The sequence below is a fragment of the Zosterops lateralis genome (assembly GCF_965231275.1).
Source record: "Zosterops lateralis genome assembly, chromosome: 20".
In the NCBI taxonomy this organism is placed as follows: domain Eukaryota; kingdom Metazoa; phylum Chordata; class Aves; order Passeriformes; family Zosteropidae; genus Zosterops; species Zosterops lateralis.
In genome coordinates, this window is record NC_139780.1 from 5,606,497 (window position 1) to 5,626,721 (window position 20,225).

A 20,225-nucleotide genomic window follows, 5' to 3' on the forward strand; every position below is an offset into this window, starting at 1 on the left:
AAGCCTATGCTTCTCTTCCCTCAGACACCTCAGGCTGTACTGGTGCTCAGGACAAGGTGGGTAGTGTCTTTCCTTCTTCACGGAGAGGTGTAAATTTTAAAGCTTAATGAAAGCAATTTGAGTAGTAGTAATATTATCCATTTGGAAGTAGAAATATTTTGATGTTCTAAATTTATCTGTCTTAAGGAATGTATTCTCACTCTCTTTGTGATTAAAATAATTTGGTGCATGTTACTCCTTATCTTCTCCTTCAGCTTTGAAACCTGTCTGGCAGAGATCAGAGCTTATTTCTTGTCTCAAGGGTTTCAGCCTCTGTGACTGGTTGAAATTAGGCTCAGTTACAGAAAGTCTCTACTAGTAAGTTTCTGAGTGGAGAATCTGAGTTCCTATGGCATTCCAGCTCAGAATCCCGTGCTGCTGGAAGGCCAAGGTATCTCTCTGTACTCTTACAACACAGCATGTTTTCAGAGGCAGTTCGGTTTCATACAAATGCTCTTCCCATCCTGTTTACCTTGCTCCTTTACAGACTCCACAGTGACCACTGAATTCAACTGGCACTGAGCCCTTCCAGGACCAGGGTCTTAAGAAGAAAGGAAGAAAGTCAGGCTGGCCTTAAAGCAGATTGGCTTTTCTTAAGTGCTCAGATCCTGCCCCTTTCAAAGCCCAGGCTGTGGAGTGTGAGCTGCAGATACATTACAGCGTCCAGAGCAATTTGGACACTCAAATATTGTCCTGATTTTTTTCTCCTCTCACACAATTTCCTAACAATGCTCTCATCCTCCACGGCTTTCTTCTGTTGACAAGCAGTATTGTGTCTTTTGGAGTGATGAAAGGCAAAGGCACTGAACAGCATCATCAACACGTGGCAGTTCCTTTCATTTTTAATTAAATATATGACAGCCAATGGACCAGTAATGTACCTAAATAAACCACATTTGTAGAACAAAGGAAGAAGACACTCTTGAGCACTAGGTTTAATACACAGCGGGTATCCAACGGATACAACAGAAAAGTTAATTCATTCAGAATTGTAAGGAAGCAACAGTTGTGCATTTTGATTTTTTTGCTCAGTTTCACCAGGTACAAACATTTGAACCAGGCCTCAGCATTAGGCAGGTCCATGGACAGAGTAAAAGGAGATGCTTGCTCATTATAACTAAGGGTATTTTCATTGCAAAACAAGGAAATACATATTTAGTTAGCTTAAAAACTTTTTTTAAAACAAGAAAATAGTTACAGAGAGAATCAGTGACAATTATATGAAATCAAAACAGTCTGCTAAAGCAGAAATGTTTCAGTTCAGCAGAGTATGTCTCTCACTCCTTAAGTGCTCTCTTCTCCTTCAGCCCCGATGTTGCTTTCCATCCATTCCTGATGACTACTGCCCTCTGTGCTTCATACACATACATGGTTGTCATGGAGACCAGCTGTTTCCCTACTTTTAATTCTCTTTTTCCAGCACAAGCTGTCCTCTAACACCTGAGCTGTGGCAGACTCCTCCCTAAACAGTCTCAAGGAAATGTCTTTTCTATGGATAGTGCCTGACTGCAGTGCCCTCTAGCTCTTACCGTACTGGTAATTAATTGCCTTCTTCAGGTAATGAGAGGGAATTGACTCACAGCTCCAAGACTTTTCTTCCCACTCATCTTTTGCAGAGACCAGAGTGACAGCAGCAGAAGCCCAGCCAAGGTGACAAGCTGGGTAGGATTCAGTGCTGAAGAGAATCATTTCAGTAGGAAGGTGCAGGGAAACAGCAGCCATAGTGCAGATGAATTATCTGCAGTGTTCTGATTGCCACAAATATCAGTGCTAAACTTTCTTGGCTTGGTCTAGATGAGAAAGTCTGGTGCTTCTGGGTGTTAAACATCATCCAAAGTAGATGCCAATCCTTATGAGCAATTCCTCCCACAGATCTTGTAAAATGGAAGCACTGGTGGGAAGTTGCTCACCAATTTGCTCTTATCTGCTCCACAGAACATGGACACCTGGCATTGCTGGGTCACTGACAAGGGCCATTGGAGGACAGGGCAGCCTCCAGCCAAGAAGGAAACCACACAAAGTTCAGGTAGAGGGTTCCTTTGTTGCCACAGTCTCTGCAGGGAGCTACTGAGTTGTATTCGTGCTCTGCTTGCCAAGCTTTGGAATATTAAAGGAAATGTAGTAATGAAAACATGAAGAGTCTGAGTGGGCCAACAGCTACTGAGCACAAAGAGACCATCTGCAATATCTTTATATGCTATGAACTTCTCTCCAGCTGGATTTTCATTTGAAAAATAGAACCTCATTCTGGTTTTCTGAGCAGGGTTGGTCACTGGCTGTATAATTTTGTGTGGAGCTGAAATTTCCTGGCTTGTTCCTTTCATCCAGCAAAGCTGGAAGGCCTGAGAGGCATCCCTGAGGCAGTCAAGCATTTCAGGATATCCAACTTCCCCTTTTACATTAAACCTTCATTTAAAAAATCTGCCACTTTGCTCTCCCTTCCTTTGCAGAACACTGATGTGATATCTGCAGGCAACTCTCCTGTTCTGTCCTCAGCTCTAGATCTATGGCACCAGTTAAATCCTTGCCAAAAAACATTTTCAGGTCATGCTTTATGCCTGTTGTTTCAGTTAGGGAGATTGAGGCCCAAACTCGTTTCAGACTTCCAATTACAGAAATTGTTGGATTGGGCTCTGGTGCTCAGAGGGTACTTTTCCCTCTTTACTCCTGAGGGGAGCTCACAATCTTGAAGACACTGAAGCCTGTAGGCAAAGCTCATGTTACTCTGACAGGGGTGTTATTCCTTTTAATATGCTGCCTTAGGTATTTACCTTGCTTGTGGCCTGACTCAAAATTTTAGGTGAGGCTTTCTGCAACAGCCCAGTTAGAATTTCCTCTTTCCGCTGGGACTGGTGACAGATTTCAGCAAACTGAGCTTTTCTGACAGCCTGGCCTGGTTCCATTCATCTCCTTATTGCTGGGAAATTGAAACCTTTTTATCCTGGTCCAGGCTGAGGTGCAGCCCTTGCTGAGGGTCTGTGAGCAGTGAGGACAGAGGTTACCTTTACTGTGTGAAACAGCTTTGATGCAGTTTGGATCTTGTTAGTTTGGGATGCAGCAGGTGAGACTCCAGTAACTACTCAACTTGTGGAAGCACTGGTTTGGAAAACCCAAACCTTTCGGGGTCTCAAGGCAGATAAAACCAAGCCACTGGTTGTTCTTTAGCCTTGATGTAGTTGTGCCAAAATCTCTGAGTAGAGCCCAACTGCTTGGATTGGATTGCAGTGAGAGGCTGGGATCTGCTCCAGCTGAGATGGGAAATCCTCAGCTCCACTGTTTCCCCAGCATGGCAGCTGCTTTCTGGGGACAAGGCTTTACGATAACCTCACATCTGTCATGTGTCCCCTTCTGCTCTACTCCCACCTTGCCAACACAGTCAGAATCTTGAGTGCTTTTTGTCAGCAGAAGGCAGGAGCTTTCACTACATAGGCATTGGAAAGGAAGCAGATGTGGAGGGTGGCACTGCCATGTGAAACAACTTCCCAAGGACAGCAGTACTAAATGGGAAATGAAAGAACAAAGCCTGACTCCCCTAACAACCAAGGCTGTATTTTCAGCCCCTCTTAGTTTTGCATCTAGAAGGAAGATTAGCAAATGTTACACAGAAAACAGATCTTGAAATAAGCTTCCCCATCTCAAAGCTCATAGGGACACAAATTCTTGGGAAACAGGAATAAGAGAAAATAACATTTCAGACGACTGCAAAAAAGTATAATTTGTCAAGTTTTGCAAATCTTATGAAAACAATTTAAAAGTGACACAAAAATATATATAAGTTTGAAAATACTTAAAAGAAAAAAGTACAGTTCTCACAATACCAAAACAAATGACATATGGTTAAAAAGGAAAAAAAAAAGACATTGAATAACACCGTATTGACAGTAAAAGTAAACCTCTCCAGGCAGTTGTGTTCTGTCAGTTAAAGTGTCAGTTTTTGGATCAAGGATCCATCTCTAACGTGCTCACAAGGACAACATGAACTCTGAGCATTAGCAGAACCTCATAGCAGCGACTCAAATCCGAGAGCGAAGTGTATGAGGGAAGAGAGCAGCAAGTTACTGTGCTCTGAGGCCTGAAATGTCCCAGCCTGCACGGCCATAGGCTCATCTTCCTTCTACCAGGCACCACATCTTTTCTGGATCCCTTCTAGGGGAAGATTTGTGAATTGTCAAAGAACTGTGATGAGCAGTGTGCTGTGACATGGACAGCTGTGCTGTTGACTGCCTGGCTGTGAGGCAAACCTTGGCCTTCAGCTCTTTGAGCCATTACAGGTCTGCAGTGTTACAGGCGAAGACCAGCTCAGTGGGACTCCCCTCTCACCTATGTCACATGGACTGGAGTAATGCTGCTGATGGGACTGGGACTGCACTGGTAAGTGCTTCTGGGAGTCAGATAGGAATAGGGCCTTCTGCTTCTGAGAAAAGGGGGGAAGATGTTGGGGTGGAACAAAAGGTGCTATTTCCTGGGATTGCCTTTCAGAGGGTGCCTGGAGGCTCCCCACCTCCAATTCCAGTAGTTGTGCTGCAGTGAGCTTCCTGTGAAGGGAGATTATGATGCTACTGAGCACAGCTTGTGATGACAGAGACTGAGGGAGGGCAGGACAGCTCTGGTCCCTTCCTGGGACTTGCATGAAGGGGTACAGCTGCTCTGGACTAGGGCCTAGGACAGTATAGTATGCAGAGGGAAATACTCTGTTTGGCTTTGTAGCCCTTCCCTACAAAAGAGAACACAACTGAAAAAGGTGGTGAAGGACTGGAATGAAGATGTGTAGCCCTTTGTGAACAAACCTTGTGCCTTGTTGCACAGGCTCCCTTCGAGAGCGCAGCTCTGTGTAGCCAAGAACATAAAACTGGTTCTACTGATCATCCCTGACCTTCTGAGGCTGGGTGGGCTGGCAGATCCTACTGTACTGCCAATGGGGACAAAACAGACCTCTTGACTTTATTGGGAATGCCTTACTTCCAAATGACTCACAAAGAATTAGCAATGATTCCATTAATATGAGTCTTCTATTAAAAAGCCCTTAAGGGAGTGAATTAGCTTGAAATGTCTTCTCTAGTTTCTCCATTTATAAGTCTCGCTAAAATGTCAGTTCTTTTGGTCTGTCTCTCTGGTATTGTGTCCTCCAACCTCTCTAACCAAATAAATAATTCATCACTGCCTGTTGCCCCACTGAGCAGCCAATGCTGATTGAGGACTGGTGTTCTTGTAGACATCACAGGACCTCATGCAGTACAGCAAAAGGGAATTTTCTAAAAAGTGGGAAATAAACATGTCACACTAGTGATCACACAACTAGGTCTTCAAGGTCATGGTCATTTGAGGCTCTCTTTGTGGTCTAAAATAAAAAGGTTAAAAGATACATAATGTAATTGTCTTTGTTTTTTGTTTTTATACAGAAATCATACACACGGAACTTCAACCTGAAACTTCATAACAAAAAGTCCACTAAGTTAAGGAAAGCATTTTGTTGTGCAAAAAGTCCCTCCCCCCTCCCCTAATTCACCTTCATCTACTGAGGGTCTCACACACACACATAAAGTTTCCTTCCAACGGGTGAGTTGGTAAGAAAGAGTCCTCCCTATGTACAGTGAGTTAGAGAGAAGCTGGATACAGTGCTGGCAAGAGGCATTGGGTGACTGCCTCTATCTGGAAGTGTCCATGTTCTCCTCCTTAAAGTTACTGCAGTGCTCTATAACTTTCCTATGGATAAAACAAGGACAAGGAGAGAGGGTTTAGTTTAAAGCTTATTGCATCTCAGCTGTGGGACAGTAAGGTAAGAACCGTCCCAGAGTTGATTTCTGTGTAACTGTGTCCTGTTTGTATCTGAGACACAAACTGTGTCAAAACCAGTAAACTCCACAAAAGCAACTTAGAAGGTCAAGTTATGGTAGTGCATATCCAGATCCAGCTGTGACTGTTCATTCATTACCCCCATATCCAAAACCTCAGATGCCTTTAAATCCCACCAGGAAATACATGAGTACAAATGTTTGTCATTCACTGTGCTGTCACCTGTCCCATCCTGCACACTGTGTGTAACTGTGACTGTCTTCTGCAGGCTCCAGTCCCCTCCAGCATTTAGCAACCCTTCAGCTGTACCTGCTGCCCACTCACCATGTATATATTCTCATCAGGTATATATTCCCAGATCTCTATCTCTCTGTTCTATTCATCCCGCAGGTATGAAATTACAGCTCTCACTTTGCCAATGACCAGAAACTGCAGTTGACATTTACAACTCTGAAAGGATGACTCCAAAGAAAGGTGTCATTGCAAGAGTGATGGACTCTACCTTCTGAAAAATGCTCTCATTTTAACTGTGCAGTTGGCAGGTCAGTGACAAGCCAGTATGATTCTGAAGGCAGGTAGCCTATCCAAGTAAAGGGAAAAGTGCTAACTGGAGACTACTGGCCTAAGAACTGCAATTAACCATGTGACTCCCTTGTTCAACAAGCCAATCTACAACTCAGTTGCCTGGCAATGATCTGTGTGTACTGCCCACCTATAAACATCTCTAGTCTTCTGTTTTCATCCTCTTTTTCCTCTGCTTCTCCTGTGTTTAATTTATACTTCTCATACACATCACTACAGGCCTTGGTTTGGTAGCCTCACGTTATGTGGAACAATTAAAAACTAAACTAAGGCTAAACTGAGAGTTTGTGATGGTGCATTGGTGTCCTACCGGGCCATTTCCTTGGTCTCTTGTCGTGCTGAGGCCATTTTAATCATGTCCTTCAGGAGAGGAATCCCACCTTCTTTGATCAGCAGTGGGCAGTACTTGTCAGCTGCAGAGAAAAGAATAAATCAGGTCTTTGTGAACCCTCACAACAGTGGTACAAAGGGTGGCAGGAGGAGAAGGAGAAGGATCAAAACCATGAAGGAATTTCCTACACACCAAGTTTAATTAGCTTTATTTGGCTGTGCTGCCTGGACATTCCTGCATCATTCAAAGAAGGTTTCCTCTACCTACATAGTTTATCTTGGAAGACTTTTTCTGCTGACAGCCTCAGGTCCACCCCCTCAACTTCTACAGTGCAGGGAGTATGATTTCAGAAAGAGAACTTACGGTAGACAGAGACCAGGTTATAGAGTGCCCAGGTGGCCCAGTGCTGGCTGACTGGGGAGATCCCTTGTGGAAGAAGTCGAAGGATTGGTTCAAATGACCTGCACAGAAATATTACAGAAGTTGTTAAAAATCCAAGAGCTACTTCTTTCAGCACCTTCGCCACTCACAGCAAACTCTGCTCATAGATACCACAGCAGTAAATCCATTGGCATGTCAAAGATTCTGGCACCAAGGCTAAGTCAGTGTCTCAGGGCAGTGCTGGCAAGGATTACAGGCCCCACCACTTCAGCACAAACACACTGCCCAGAGAAACAGCTGCAATGAAGGCAACTGAGCCCAGGAACTGATTTCCATTCTCCATTAGGCATTTCCTCACAAGAGCTGAAATCCAGCAGCACTGATCAGTTTGAGGAGAGACAAAGCAAAACTGTACCCAGGCAAAGCTGTCTGCACACGTGCAAGGGTTGCTGTTGTTTCTTCTGACAATACTATACTGTCTATACTGTAAACTGGCACTGGAATGCCAGTTCTGGATCCCTGCCAAGCACTATAAGGGAATTCTGAGTACCTGATACCCTCTTACAGGAAGGGGTTTAGAGGATTCCAGCAGTTGTATTAACCTTGGAAGGGATTTCTGGTAACTGTGTCTAAATATGCCCCAGAGAAGAGTGAAAGCATGTGACTTTGGGAAGCAAACAGACTTAAAAGGACAGACTGCAAAGGACAGCAGTATCAGAGGAAAATGCTTAGGCAGTCCCAGACAGACCATGGTTTTTCCTGAATTACTCAATTTCAGCAGAAACATGCAGGAGAAATTCTGCTGCAAAACTTCTCCCATAGGAATTGTCAGGTAAGGTGTCTAATTTCAGCATCTTATGTAACAAGTTTCAAAGAAAGATGTAAAACCCTCACTAAAGAATATGTCCCTGAGGATGTTTTGCCTTCATTCTGAACAGAGCCTCCATGCTAGGCTCTCTCTCTTCCTTTCCCTCTGTTGGTGTTTCCTTCCTGTGACAATCCTGGCTCCTGTGTGAGTGGCCCAATCTTTTCCATTCCTCACCTATAATTGATATTTCTCCTGGAGTTGATATCCCAGCTCTGGATGGCTGCCCACATCCTCTTCACAACTTCCTCTCTGTGAGGCTCATAGATCCTCCAGGCCTCTGGACCATCAAACATGATATGGGAGAGCACTCCACAGGCATTATATGACACCTCAATCCCATCAGCTTTGCTCTCCAGCAGGTTGCTGCCAAGAGAGAAGAGATCACTTAGAGCTGCTGATGCAGTAAAGATTCCCAAGTCTCACAAGGTGGTTCAGGAGAAGAGATCAGAGCCCAGCTGGTTGGCAGCCAGACACTCACCTGAACACACTGATGAACTGGGAGGTCATGAGCTGAGGGCGGAGCTCCTTCACTTCTGCCACGTTGCCCAGGAGGCCCAGCATGTTGCGGTGCAGCTCCTGCTTCTCTGGGAACTCCTGGCCAGGCAAGGAACAGGATTATACACATGTAGGACTCTGGTGATGCTGAGAACAAGCAACCCTGGGAAAAAACTGTACAGCATATCTAGAAAAGCTCAGTATTTTTGGGTGGTCAGCAATGGTTCCTTGGCAGGTGCCAAATGGTGCTATAGGGATGTGTGAAAAGGGAGGATCAAAACCAGGCTCACTTTTCACTGCTGCTCTGCTTGAGGGGGCTGAGCAGAGACTGGCAAAGGGGAAGATGAGTTCACTGTAAGTTTCTCTGTTCTACTGGCTAGGTGGAATGATGTGAGAAAGAAGAACTTACACAAGCTTTTACTTTCCTCTTTGTGAAATGTAGGAAGTAATGCTTGGAGAGGAGCAGAGCCAGGGATCCTGTCCAGGTACCTGCATCTCCAGTGCTCCTGTCAGCATCTCTCCAAACACAATCACACACTTACTTTCAAGCACTCCAAGAACAGTTTCATGCCACTGTAGTTAAGGAACATCTCGCAGTTATCTGGGGTCTCATCAGTGATGTTCCAGAGGGCACTCCAGGAGAACTCCATCACCTGATCACACTACAGGGAAAGGGACAGAATCAGAGCTTTGCTAATGCAGGAGCCTGGTACAAACCAATTACCTGTTTCCTCTCTGGCATCACCCTAGATGACTTCAAAGGTAAGAAAACCTTGTTGTTCACTTTCAACTTGTCAGTAAGTGGCTTTTTTGTTTAATATTTTTGCCTCCCTGTCACATTCCCCTGCCCTCACCCTGGGACAGGAAATTCCGCAGCGTCAGCTGAGATGTCTTGTTTGTTAGAGAAGCTGAGCTGACATTCTGGGCTGATCTCCATGCCTAAGTCAGACTGAAGGGAAGATATTCTATGTATACGTTTTTTCTAGGAAACACTCACCGTTTTATCAGCCAACTTCTTCTGAATTAACTTCAGCATTGTCTGTGGGCAAAGAAAGGGGAAGAGTGAGAAACTGTTCAAAAATCTTGGAGCTGAAACTTTACCAGCCCTGCAGTATCACAGCAGTTATGGCCAATTTTGACCTTTTGCAGAGAACCTACTTGATATATCTTTCTCTAAACCACTGGGACTGGGTCATGTTCCAAGTTGCAAGTATTCACAAAGCTGAACTATGCCACAGTCCCAGCGCTCTTGAGTTTGCAGTTGAGTCAGTTTTGAGCTGTATGACAAGGTCTGGGATGTGGCATAACTGTGCCAAAGCAATAGCCTATGCAGTTCTTGGAAAAGGTGGGGGATATGGGTTGAGTTGGGAAATTAAAGGAAACTTGGGAAGAAGTAGGAGGCAGTGACAAGGTGGTATGAGATATGGAAATAACGCGATGTGGTGAGATCAGATGATAGATTACAGTGCCTTCCTGCCCTCACACCAGCCTGTCTCTGAGATCATAACTTGCAGTGTTGGTAAGCAAGTGAAGGGGTTGGTTCCAGGAGAGGTCAGCATTGCTGGGACACTCCGTGACATTGCGAGGTTGGATCGTGGCTGGAGGCATTTGATGGACAGCTGCAAGGAAATTGTCCTAGCCTGGGTTACGGAGAAGTAGACACCTTGGGACCATACCAACCATGACAAACCCCATCTTGCCCACAGCTTCTTTGTGGTCGTTGTCCACCTGGCAGACCAGGGCGTTGCAGAGGTGCACAGCGATGCGCTGGATGGACTCGTCCTGCCGGCTCTGGTTGAGGATGTTCAGCAGCAGCTCGTTCACTCGGCGGTACTGGAACTCCAGCTCCTCAGGAATGCTGAAGTTACACAGTGTCAGGCAGCAGTTCCGCTGTACCTGGGTCAAAAGGAAGCAAACACTGGGACAAGTGGCTACAAAAGCACAGATCCCACCACCTCATGTTTCCTTGCTGCTTGGTACTGAAACCATCTTCTTGCCTGACTACAGCTACTGAGATTTCTGTTACCCTCTGACCTAGTGCTGTGCTTTAGCCATGCTCCATGACTGTCACTCCAGTCTCCCAAGGTTACCCAATTATCCAGAGCCCATTGCTTTCCAAGTCTGTTCCTCACTGCCTGTGGGCTCTCTACACAGCTGACTTCCAGTACAGAGATTTGAGATGTTTCTTTCTGTTGACTCAACACCCTCTTTACCCACAACCACTACCCTGCAGCCAGTGCTGGGTATCTGTGTGTCACATACCCCTTTGACCACTGCTCATGGATAAAAAGGAGCACCCTGCAGGTAATACCCATTACTGAGTGGAGACTAGGAGCAGACCTAGGCAGTAACTTCTCTGCCTTGTTTAACTCCCTGCAGGCAGAGGAAACCCAAATGCTGACACCAGGCTAAAGAACTGATACAGGGAAAGAGGACTATGAGAACCAAAGGTGCCTGGGCTGCTCTTACTGTGACCTCCTGGTAGGACTCCATGCCGTTCAGCACCACCTGGATGACCTGGCGCCGCAGCTTCACGCTCTGCTCCATGCGGTACTCAGAGTTGGTCAAGTAAAAGAGTGCAGCGCTGCCTGTCACCTGGATGTTTTTGTCATCCTTGTGGCACTTGAGGGCTGTGATCACCAGCTGCAAAGAAGCAACATGGAGCTTCAGTGCCATGGACTTGCTGCTAATTCTTGGAGTGGCTGTTTGAAGCCTGCAAAGAATGCATGGCCCAGGCATTGGAGGAATGTGCTTAGGAAATGAAGGTAACCAGTTCCACTGCACTGCTGGAACTTTCTCTGGAATGGCCTGATACAGCACCCCAGGGTGGAAAAAAAGACTGGGAGTGCAAAATTCCCCTTGTCAGGGTGAGACCAAGGCTTACCTGGAGGGCTCTCAGCAGCTGGCTGCAGCGCTCGATGCGGGCAATGTCAAAAAGCAGGTTGATGGCCCGGGAAGTGATTTCCGGCCGGTGCTCGGTGTAAGCCTCAATAGCGTTCAAGACTTGCTCCTCGTTCTTGTCTCCACTCACCTGGTGTGGAAGAGCAGAAAGAGTCGGGAGAAATTATGAAGGAGGAAAACCAACATGAGAAGGAAAGTCTGAAAGCTCAAAGGGTATACCTTCCCTCTGCCCTAAGAATAGATTCAGCCCAGAATGAGACAGGTTGAGTTACTTTTCAGCCCAGAGGGATAAGAAAGGGCACCTTTGGGGCAGGAGGATGCTATTCAAAAGTAGGACTCCTACTGTCTTAAATCCTTTTCTGTAGTCCCAGACATCCTTCAGGCAGGATGATTGCTCCATGCTTTCTCCAAGGGGCATGTTTTTCAACCCTTATAAAAACTATCAGTGGTACAGGTCTTGCTTTCTGGCAGTTTTCTTGCATTATTGAAAGGTCATAGCTCAGTTGTCATACCCAAGACCCAAAGAGCTCCACTCTACTGGCAGCCAGTGTTCTAATGTTCTTTCAGCTTCTAACAAGTTCCTACTGCCAGTATTCCTGCAGCCTCCTTACCTTGTAGGCTGGAATATGGGTCAGGCGGCAGAGGGATGTTTCAAACAGGCCCAAGAACTGCAGTGGTCGTTTCAGACCCCGGAAGGGAGCAATGCTGCTCTTTGCTGGCTCAATGCTGGGGGCAAAAAACAAAATTGCTCATGTTGGTACCATGTTTCTTCAGGTGTTTCATGCCACAGAGATGGCTGTCAGCCCTCAATTCACTCTGACTGTAGTGCTTCATATCCAGAGTGGTAAAAGCTACACTTCATTTTATACCAGGCAGCTGCTTATGAACATAACTCTAAATATTCATCCCAAGTGATCCTGAATGAAAGGTGAATGTGCTGTATAGAAGCAGCAGTAAGAATTACTGAAGACAGGATGCAGCTTTCCCAGGTAAAATTTGTCCTGGAAATTCAACAGTTGATGTGAAAATTTCCTCTTTAAGGGCTGTGGATTTCATCATCCAATGTATTTATAATGTGATAGACATGCCAAGTCTGCTTTTGTGAGCCTGCAGGAAACACTGTTTTTGCTGCCGTGTTCCTTATTGACCAAGACCCAGTGCATTTTCACCAGCTCTGGTGAAAAGGAGCCAGTACTGTCTCACTTCTTTGCTTCTGTTCAGCAAGTGCTGAACGGGAGGGCAGAGCTCTTGGCTGATGTGGAAAACTAGACCTCTAGGTATGCCTCTGCTGAGGAGCACCAGGATTTCCAAGGCTTGATCTACCCAATATCCAGGTTAAATCTGAAAGTAGGCCTTTAGATTCCAAGCTCCTAAAACACTTGGCCCTCCCATGAATGCTGATGTATTGACTCAGTGTATAAATGTTCTGACAGAAGAGCCTGGATTTCTGCAAGGATAAGAGTATTTTGTGTAGGAAATGTGTAAAGGGCTTTGGAGTCCTTTCAGAAAAAAATCCTGCAGGAGATCCCTGGGAGAATGTGTGTGGAAAAGAACTGAAATACTTCAGATATGCATGGCAGGCAGATGGGATGAATTCTTTATTACTCTTACAAGTCCTTACATGTGTTGCATACAGCAATCACAGCTGATTCTCACACCAGTCTCTACTGTCAGGGGAACCTGGCAAGAGTTGTATCCTGCTTTTTAGTACTGATTAGACCTATAGAATTCGGGAACTCAGAAGAGGGAACTGCTCTTAATTAATCTTTGACTGATCTATCCATCCAAGCAGACCTCAGCAACTGCTGTTTCCTTACCTTGTCTGACCCATCTTCTCCTCCATGCTGGGGATAGTGCAGTTCTCCAGCATGGTGTGCCCTGAGATGTCGAGTGAAGTGAGGTTCACCAGATTTTCCACAAACAAGTTCAGAACCCGCCGGGTCAGCTTGAACTTGTAGTAACTGGACAGATGGTCTCGGGAGATATCCAGGTGCCTGCAAGTGATAGAGAGCATCTCATAGCCTTGAAAGCATTAGCTGGGGCTTCTGCCTCCCTACCAGAGCCAAGTGTGATTATTATTTATTATTTCCTTCCCAAGATACAGGAATGTGGTTCTGTAGGCTCCAGCAGCAGCAGCTGGCCCTGTGTCTAACCAAAGCACACAGGTATCTGGTAGAGGGCTATTTGGAATGGACCACAGTGAATTATCTAGCCACACATCACAAAGGAAATTGCTCCAGGCTCAGAAACTACTTTTTCCAAACTCCATCACAGCAGCCACCTGAGCATTTCTACCTGGAGATTAAGATGCACCAGAGAATCTGTGCATCCCCAGAAACGTATCTTGCCTCCTCCCACAAATTAAGTTACACAAAAAGCTGAACCCAGCAGTGGGTACCTCTCTGATAGCAGGCAAGAAAACCATTACTGAAAGACCTTTCCCTATCAGCTGGAGAAGGACAAAGAAGGAAGAATGGATCTGCTGACCTGAGCTTGCGAAGCTGTGCGATCACTTGGATGTGCTCCTCTGAAAGGTCCATGTTGTAAAGCACTAAGGAAACCAGACTGTCCTTCCACTGGGTGAGGAATCCCACATCATTCAGCTGGATCCCAGAAAGGTCGAGAGCTGCGAGGGAGGCCAAGGGCCGCAGCAGAGTCTCCACGTTCACCCCCTCGATCAGGCGGCCCAGGTTCAGGATGCGCAGGCGGCTGAAGCCTTCAAAAGTAAAGTCCTTGACCAAGACCTGGCGAGTGGGGTTCACGAGGCAGTCGTCCTCACAGCCTCCAGGGTTCTCCTCCTCGTAGAAGATATTGCAGCAGCCAAAGAGGCTCAGGGAGATCAGTGTGTGGCTGAAGCTCACCAAGGTTTGGAGGCTCTTGGCTGTCAGCTTCTCACAGTTAGTCAGGTAGAGCTCAATAAGATCCTGAAAAAAGGGAAATCAAGGTTAGAGATGTTTCACAGGTGAAGTGCCCACCCTGTTTGCCCCACACCTCCCACTGGGACGGCCATGTATCACCCAACTTGACCAGTGTCCTATGCCATTCCCAACAGTGGCTTTGGGAGCTGAGAAGCTGAAGTTAGTCCAAAGAAAGCCTGGACAGCAAAGGATGGAGCCTTGGGAATCTCTGGATATCTGGGATTCTAGCTGGTGCCCGTGCTGCTTCGTGATGTGGCAGCTTTCAGTGCAACCCCACCTGTTTCCTGATGGCCTCCAGGTCCTGGTCCTGCACAATGTGTTCCCGCAGGTGGATCCGAGCTAGCCTGGTGCTCCGTGGGTCTGAGAAGAGCGTGAAGAAGCTTTCATGGGGTTCAAAGATGCTGTCTGTCTTCACCAGCTCTACATACCTGTGTGAGGCAAAGGTGTTAGCACAGCACAGGCTCAACCACAGCTCTGGCACCTGCACTGGTGACAAGGAAGTGTGACAGAGTTGTGAGCACACACCAACCCACTCCCCCCCACCCCTCCCTATCACCCAGATCAGCCTTTTGGGCAAAGGAACTCACCCACCTCTTCTGGCACAGAATCAATGATCCCTAGGAAAATCTTGGGCAAAGATTTGTGCAAGACTCTGCGTGAGTGAGCAAATTGGATTCTGGCAAACACAGACTCCAGGAGTTTTTTCCCTAGCTGTTTATACTTAGTAATTTAATTATTTTTTTCATTTTTCAGAAAATTAGCTGGCCAGAATTCTCTGCCAGACTTTGTGGGCACAAGTTCAGCCAAGAGAGACTGCGACAGCCAAACCACATAAATCACTGGAAACAGGTTGCTTTATAAAACTATGGGAGCAGCAGCCTAAAAATTTAACATCTGTTAGCACTTTGCACTCTTATTTCTCTGCTTGGGTAGAGTGTTGTAATGCTTCAGTGACAGGAAATGGGAAGGCTTCCTTGCTGCTCACTGACATTCTAGGAAGAAGCAATGAGTTTCACTCTGGGTTTACTCTTTTCATTTCCCTTTTTACAGCACCTCATTGAGCTTGCACTAACTTGGAAAGGGTGATTACCACAGAAATTAGAATGACAGCAGTAAAAAAGGTAACACTTCCCTCTGAAGTTCACGCAAACCCTTATTTGCCAACACAATCAACCGGAAAAACGCAGCCCTACGAATTCTTTCTGGAGAACTATACTCCTTCTCCTCTGAGCTCCCAGCTCCCTCCCAAAGCAGGCCTGAAACGTACTCATTGACAAGTTTGTCACAGATCTCGCTGGGAAGGAAGATGTCAGGGTGGAGCCGGAGCGTTTCGTTGTCCAGGAGGTAGCAGAGGGTCCCCTCCAGGTTGCGAAGACAGTAATCGGTGCACAAGGTCATCAGAGACTCAGGACTGTCAGATGCCATCTTGAGGGAAATTATGGGTAGGGGAACAGCAGAAGGAAGATTTTGATGCAGGAGATCCTTCCCTCAGATGAAGTTCTGGGATGAATTTATGGGGCCATCAGGACAGCTGTAAGCAGAGAGGGGGAAAAAGATGCATTGAGAAAGGCACAACTGCAAATGTCCCACAGAGCTGTCAGACCAGCAGGATGCTTGTTGGATTTACAGCCCAACACTTGCTGACCTCAAAAGGACCCACAGCAATTTGGCCTCTCTGGCAGTGTGCCCTTAATTCCTTGGTATTCCCACTCCAAGGGAATACTGTGGGAATGAGTTACTGTGATGTGCTTGGAAATGAGGCTACACAACAAAACGTTTCCTCATTGCAGGGTTATCTGGCTGACAAAGGCTCTTGGAAAGGGAAGTGGTAGGAGCCACATTGCTTGGTTTCCTTCAGAGTGGGTTGGATAAACCAGCAGAACATTTACTGTCAGCATAATCTTTTGTATAGCACTGGTGGGATCTGTGGCCCCGTATCTCCTGTCTGTCATTCTCTTTGCCAACATTCCAAGTTTCATTTTCAAACTCAGTGTTTCTCTGTAGTGCCAAGCCAGAAGCTTCATGCAAGTCCTTGAACTAGAGTGTGAAGCGGATCAGAAGCCAGAGGGAAACAGACAGACTGGTCTGGGATCCCTTTGAGTGCAGTGTAAAGGCAAGGATTGTGATTGTGCCTCTACATCCAGCTCACCCTCACCATCCCAAATCTGCCACAAAGAATGATTAAACTGGAAAATGGCAAGGTGCTCTTGTCCTTCTTCATTTTTGGAACAGGATAAAGGACGGGTGAGGCAGACAACTGGGAGAAACGATCCCTGTCTGTTTTCTGATTTGAAACTACTTGACTGCTCTGGTATAAAAACCTGCTCACTGGAGCCTTGAGGGGCTTATCAGAGAAGTTAGCTTAAAGAGCAACAGTGACATTTCACTTTCAAGGGGTCAAATCACATTATAAGCAAACCTAAACTTTTCTAAATATCTCCACAGACACAAAAAATTGTGTTGATTTTTTTTTTTTAATATAAAACCTATGTCTTATCAATAATGTTCCTGCTGGCCCTGAGAACACTGATGCTGTGGAGGTAGTTGTTATTCTCTGCACCACAACTGAGCAGCCATTGCTGGAGAAGTTGTTGCAAAATGTCCTTAACCATATTCCGTTTCTGATCTTTATCCTGTAGCTGCAAATCGCAGGACACTTGTGTGTCACCAGCTCTCTGCTTCTCTAAAGCTTCTGCTGCTTTCTCATTCCTTCATTCCTTTGGTATCAGTATAGAAGACAGAACAGTTTAACTCCCATTCCTCAGCTTAATCACTCTAAAAGGTAAAAACCCCCAAAACCTCAGCAACTATAAAAATTATACTTTTAACTCTCTCCAGTCATAGTGTTAAAGATGGAACGTGCTCTTTTAGTCACTGAGTGCTGAGCTAGGAGTCACAAGAACATAAAACTGTGACTTCTCAATAATGCCACAATAGCTCCACTGAGGTGCACGTGGTCCCATCAATGAAAAGGAGGGGTTTTAACTTTGATAAAGGAGGAGCTCCACAATCCACAGTTCTCACCTTTGGAGTTAAATAAAGGGAGAAGTCAAGACTGAAATGGGCCAGTGAGTGCAGAGCATTGTCTCCCTGGCTGGGAGGTCCTGGCAGAGGGAATGCAGGTGAGAGGAGGCTGTCCTGTGTCTGCTCTGGAGATGAATCGGCCTCACCTCAGAACAAGTCCCTCTCGCAGATTTTGCCTGAAGCTTGCTGGAGAGAATCTTTCCAGAAAGGCAAGATCGACAGGAAGATCTGAAGGAGCTGGGAAGCGTGTTCTGCTGTCCCTACCAGTTCCCCTGTGCCATCAGACAGGAGGTCCCTGCAGCCAGTGTTCTTCCACTGTTTACTGCCGACAGCCAGAGAACTCAGAAACAAATTCCCATTGACAATCTATTGTCACGTGCAGCTGGAAACAGCCAGTGCTTGGGGCTTGTCCAAGCAGCTCAGAGCACCAGAGGGCAAGGACTGCCTTCCTGTGGCTCTGACAAGCCTCTGTTCCCTCTCTGCTGAGACCAGCACAATGCAGCTGGTTGATGTCGGCCCTGAAGAAATCAGCTGCCCTTTAACTTCTGAGCTCCCCGTGATCCACCAACACAATCCCATGCAGAAGTTTAATATCAAGAATGGTTAAACTGTCCCAGTGAAATAAGACCAAAGAAAAGCTTTCATCCTCCTGATTTATTACAGATATCTGAGCAGCTGCTGTGACCTTTTGTCCAGAGCACACCACAAGCTGGCCTCTCCCCCCTTACACTGACATGACACCTCAGCAGCAGAGAGGGAAGTAAGAGTGTCAATAGCTGCCCTGATCAATACTGCCTCTAGTTATAACCTCCATGAGTGACAAAAAGAAAAGAACTGGAGAGGCTGAAAAATCACTAATATTTGTCTAATTGTTCTCCTCAGGAAGCTTCACACAGGATGAAGCTGCCTAGTGACTGCCACCAGTGCTTTTCCAGCAATGAGCTGCCTGGTGCCATGTGGGTTTTGGAAAAGTTAAAGACAGATGCACAAAAGATGCTGAAAATTCAAGAGCAAGAACTGAAAAGTGACCAGAACTTCAGCTGCCAGTATTTTTTCCAATTTATTTCTCTGATGGATTTGCATCCATCTTAGTGCACCAAAGAATTGAGTTCCTCAGAACCTCAGGAGCAGGCACACAAAAGCCATGGGCACACAGCCCTCTCTGTTCAGTAACAGCACCCTCCTGCCCTCCACAGACCCAAAACCAGGTGCAGTACAGGCAGCTCTGCCTACCCCATCCCCAGCAGCCAGGACCCACCAGCCTCTTTGTGAGTACTTCTTATTTCCAGGCTGTATCTGCATTGTCACAGCAATCCAGGCTGCACTGGCATGTGAGGCTCAGGACCTCTCCTGGGGCTGCCAGAGCCAATATCCTCCTCTCCCCTGGACTTCAGACCGATCATCTCTCCCAGCCTCTCTCCAGGCAGTGCCCGGAGCCAAGCCTGACTCACCGTGGCTCCACGCCAACCACACAACATTTATGCTGTTGCTACAAAAATGATTGGCAAAGCTGACTGTTCCAGCATCAGGGACTCGTCCAAGGAGAGGGCAAACAATATGCACTGACATGAGCTGATTACAGCGACTTCAGAATTACAAATGTAATGTAAATGCAGAGTTTGGCACAGGTTATGCTCTAAAGGGAAACTGCACTGTCACTTCAGCTGGCATCTTGCAGCTGCAAATCACTGCGATTAATTGATGGGTCATTGCTGCCTTTGTGAGGAAACACCATCCCTTCTTACACTAGGGAAAGTGAAGTAGGAGGAGATCGATCCTCTGCCCCAGCAAAGCCTGCAACTCCCGAACTTGTCAGCCAGCCAGACTGACATCGTAAATAAAACAGCTCGCACCCGCCGGGAAATGCGTTGATCTTTGTACCTGCCTGCAGTAAAGATGCTCCTTCAGCTCACTGAATTACATCATGGATTTTCGTCCCATAAGTCGCCTGCCCAAGAGGAGTACCTGGAGTCACGGCTCTCTGGGCGCTGGGGCTCCAACAGCCCGTGATGGTCCCTACCAGCCCCACGGGCAGCGCCGGCCCCGAACCCGAGCCCTCCCTCGTCCCCAGGCACTCGGAGGTCACCTCGCCGGGCAGCGCCGGAGCTGCGGCCGCGGGCCAGAGCCCTCCTGCCCGGCGGGGCCCGGCCGCTCCCGGCAGTCCCGGGAAGGGGACGGGGACTGTGCCGGGGGCACCGTCCGGTATTGCCGGGGACGGCGGTTCCTGCCCCCGCCCAGGCGGGCAGGCGCGGTGCCCCCGGGCCGGGCTGGGAGGCACCGGTACTCACCTGGCGCCATGGGGGACTGGTCCCGGGTGGTACCGGCTCCCCGGGGCGGGCCGGGGTCCGCGTCCTGCTCGGGCCCGCTCCCCCCGCCGCAGCCTCCGTTGTCAACAAACCCGCCGTCACTTCCTTCGCCTCCGCCGGAAGCGCCACCGAGTCCTTCCCCGGAAACGCCGCCCGGCCGGAACGCTCGGTCACCGGGGACCAGCGGGGACGGGGACGTTCTGTGACGTCACAAGGCCGTGACGCCACGCGGCGGAGGCACTGACGTCACTGCGCGGGGCAGAGCTTGGCCGCGGCGTCCCGGCAGGGCCTTCCCGCGACGGGTAGGCGCAGCCCGGCCTGTCCCTCGCTCAGGGGCTCCGGCTGCCGCCACCGCAGAGCCAGGGTCCCACCGCGCCCCCTCACTGAGAGCGGCCATTCCCGCGGGCCCCGCTCACGGTTGCCATTGGCATGGTCTGGAGCGTGCCCGGGACAGCGCGACCACGCCAGGAGTCTCCTCAATGCTTGGGGAACCGGCTGCTCCAGCCCGGGGGGTCTCTCCTGGCGCTTGGTGCCTGGAGAGGGCCGCAGGCCGTGTCCCGAGGCCGGGGAGCGCTGCGAGCGCCTCG

At 47.7% G+C, this 20,225-nt stretch overlaps 1 protein-coding gene across 2 annotated transcripts; it reads right to left on the bottom strand.

Annotated features, from left to right (window-relative positions):
• Nucleotides 1-871: 871 nt before the first annotated feature.
• On the bottom strand, nt 872-20,174 carry ZER1 (zyg-11 related cell cycle regulator). Of its 2 annotated transcripts, none has more exons than XM_083875528.1 (16): nt 19,621-20,174; nt 15,576-15,839; nt 14,586-14,736; nt 13,878-14,314; nt 13,208-13,384; nt 12,002-12,116; nt 11,374-11,520; nt 10,959-11,132; nt 10,170-10,385; nt 9,487-9,528; nt 9,032-9,151; nt 8,473-8,588; nt 8,169-8,357; nt 7,109-7,206; nt 6,725-6,827; nt 872-5,742 (listed from the first exon to the last, which is right to left on the bottom strand). In XM_083875528.1, exons 2-16 carry the CDS (start codon nt 15,731-15,733, stop codon nt 5,685-5,687), a joined length of 2,301 nt encoding a protein of 766 aa, XP_083731654.1. In that variant the 5' UTR covers nt 15,734-15,839; nt 19,621-20,174; the 3' UTR covers nt 872-5,684. The 2 variants fall into 2 exon arrangements, with proteins under 2 accessions (XP_083731654.1, XP_083731655.1); XM_083875529.1 differs by lacking the exon at nt 19,621-20,174 and adding an exon at nt 18,566-18,673.
• Nucleotides 20,175-20,225: the final 51 nt, after the last annotated feature.

Bases quoted from the DNA above. Each gene is read 5' to 3' on its own strand.
- ZER1 (XM_083875528.1), bottom strand. From the start codon at position 15,733: ATGGCATCTGACAGTCCTGAGTCTCTGATGACCTTGTGCACCGATTAC. The intron at 12,117-13,207 runs GTAAGGAAACAG...TTTTGCCCCCAG, and splicing joins GAGAAGATGGGTCAGACAAG to CATTGAGCCAGCAAAGAGCA. The intron at 7,207-8,168 runs GTGAGGAATGGA...ATTTCTGTGCAG, and splicing joins AGGAGAAATATCAATTATAG to GTCATTTGAACCAATCCTTC.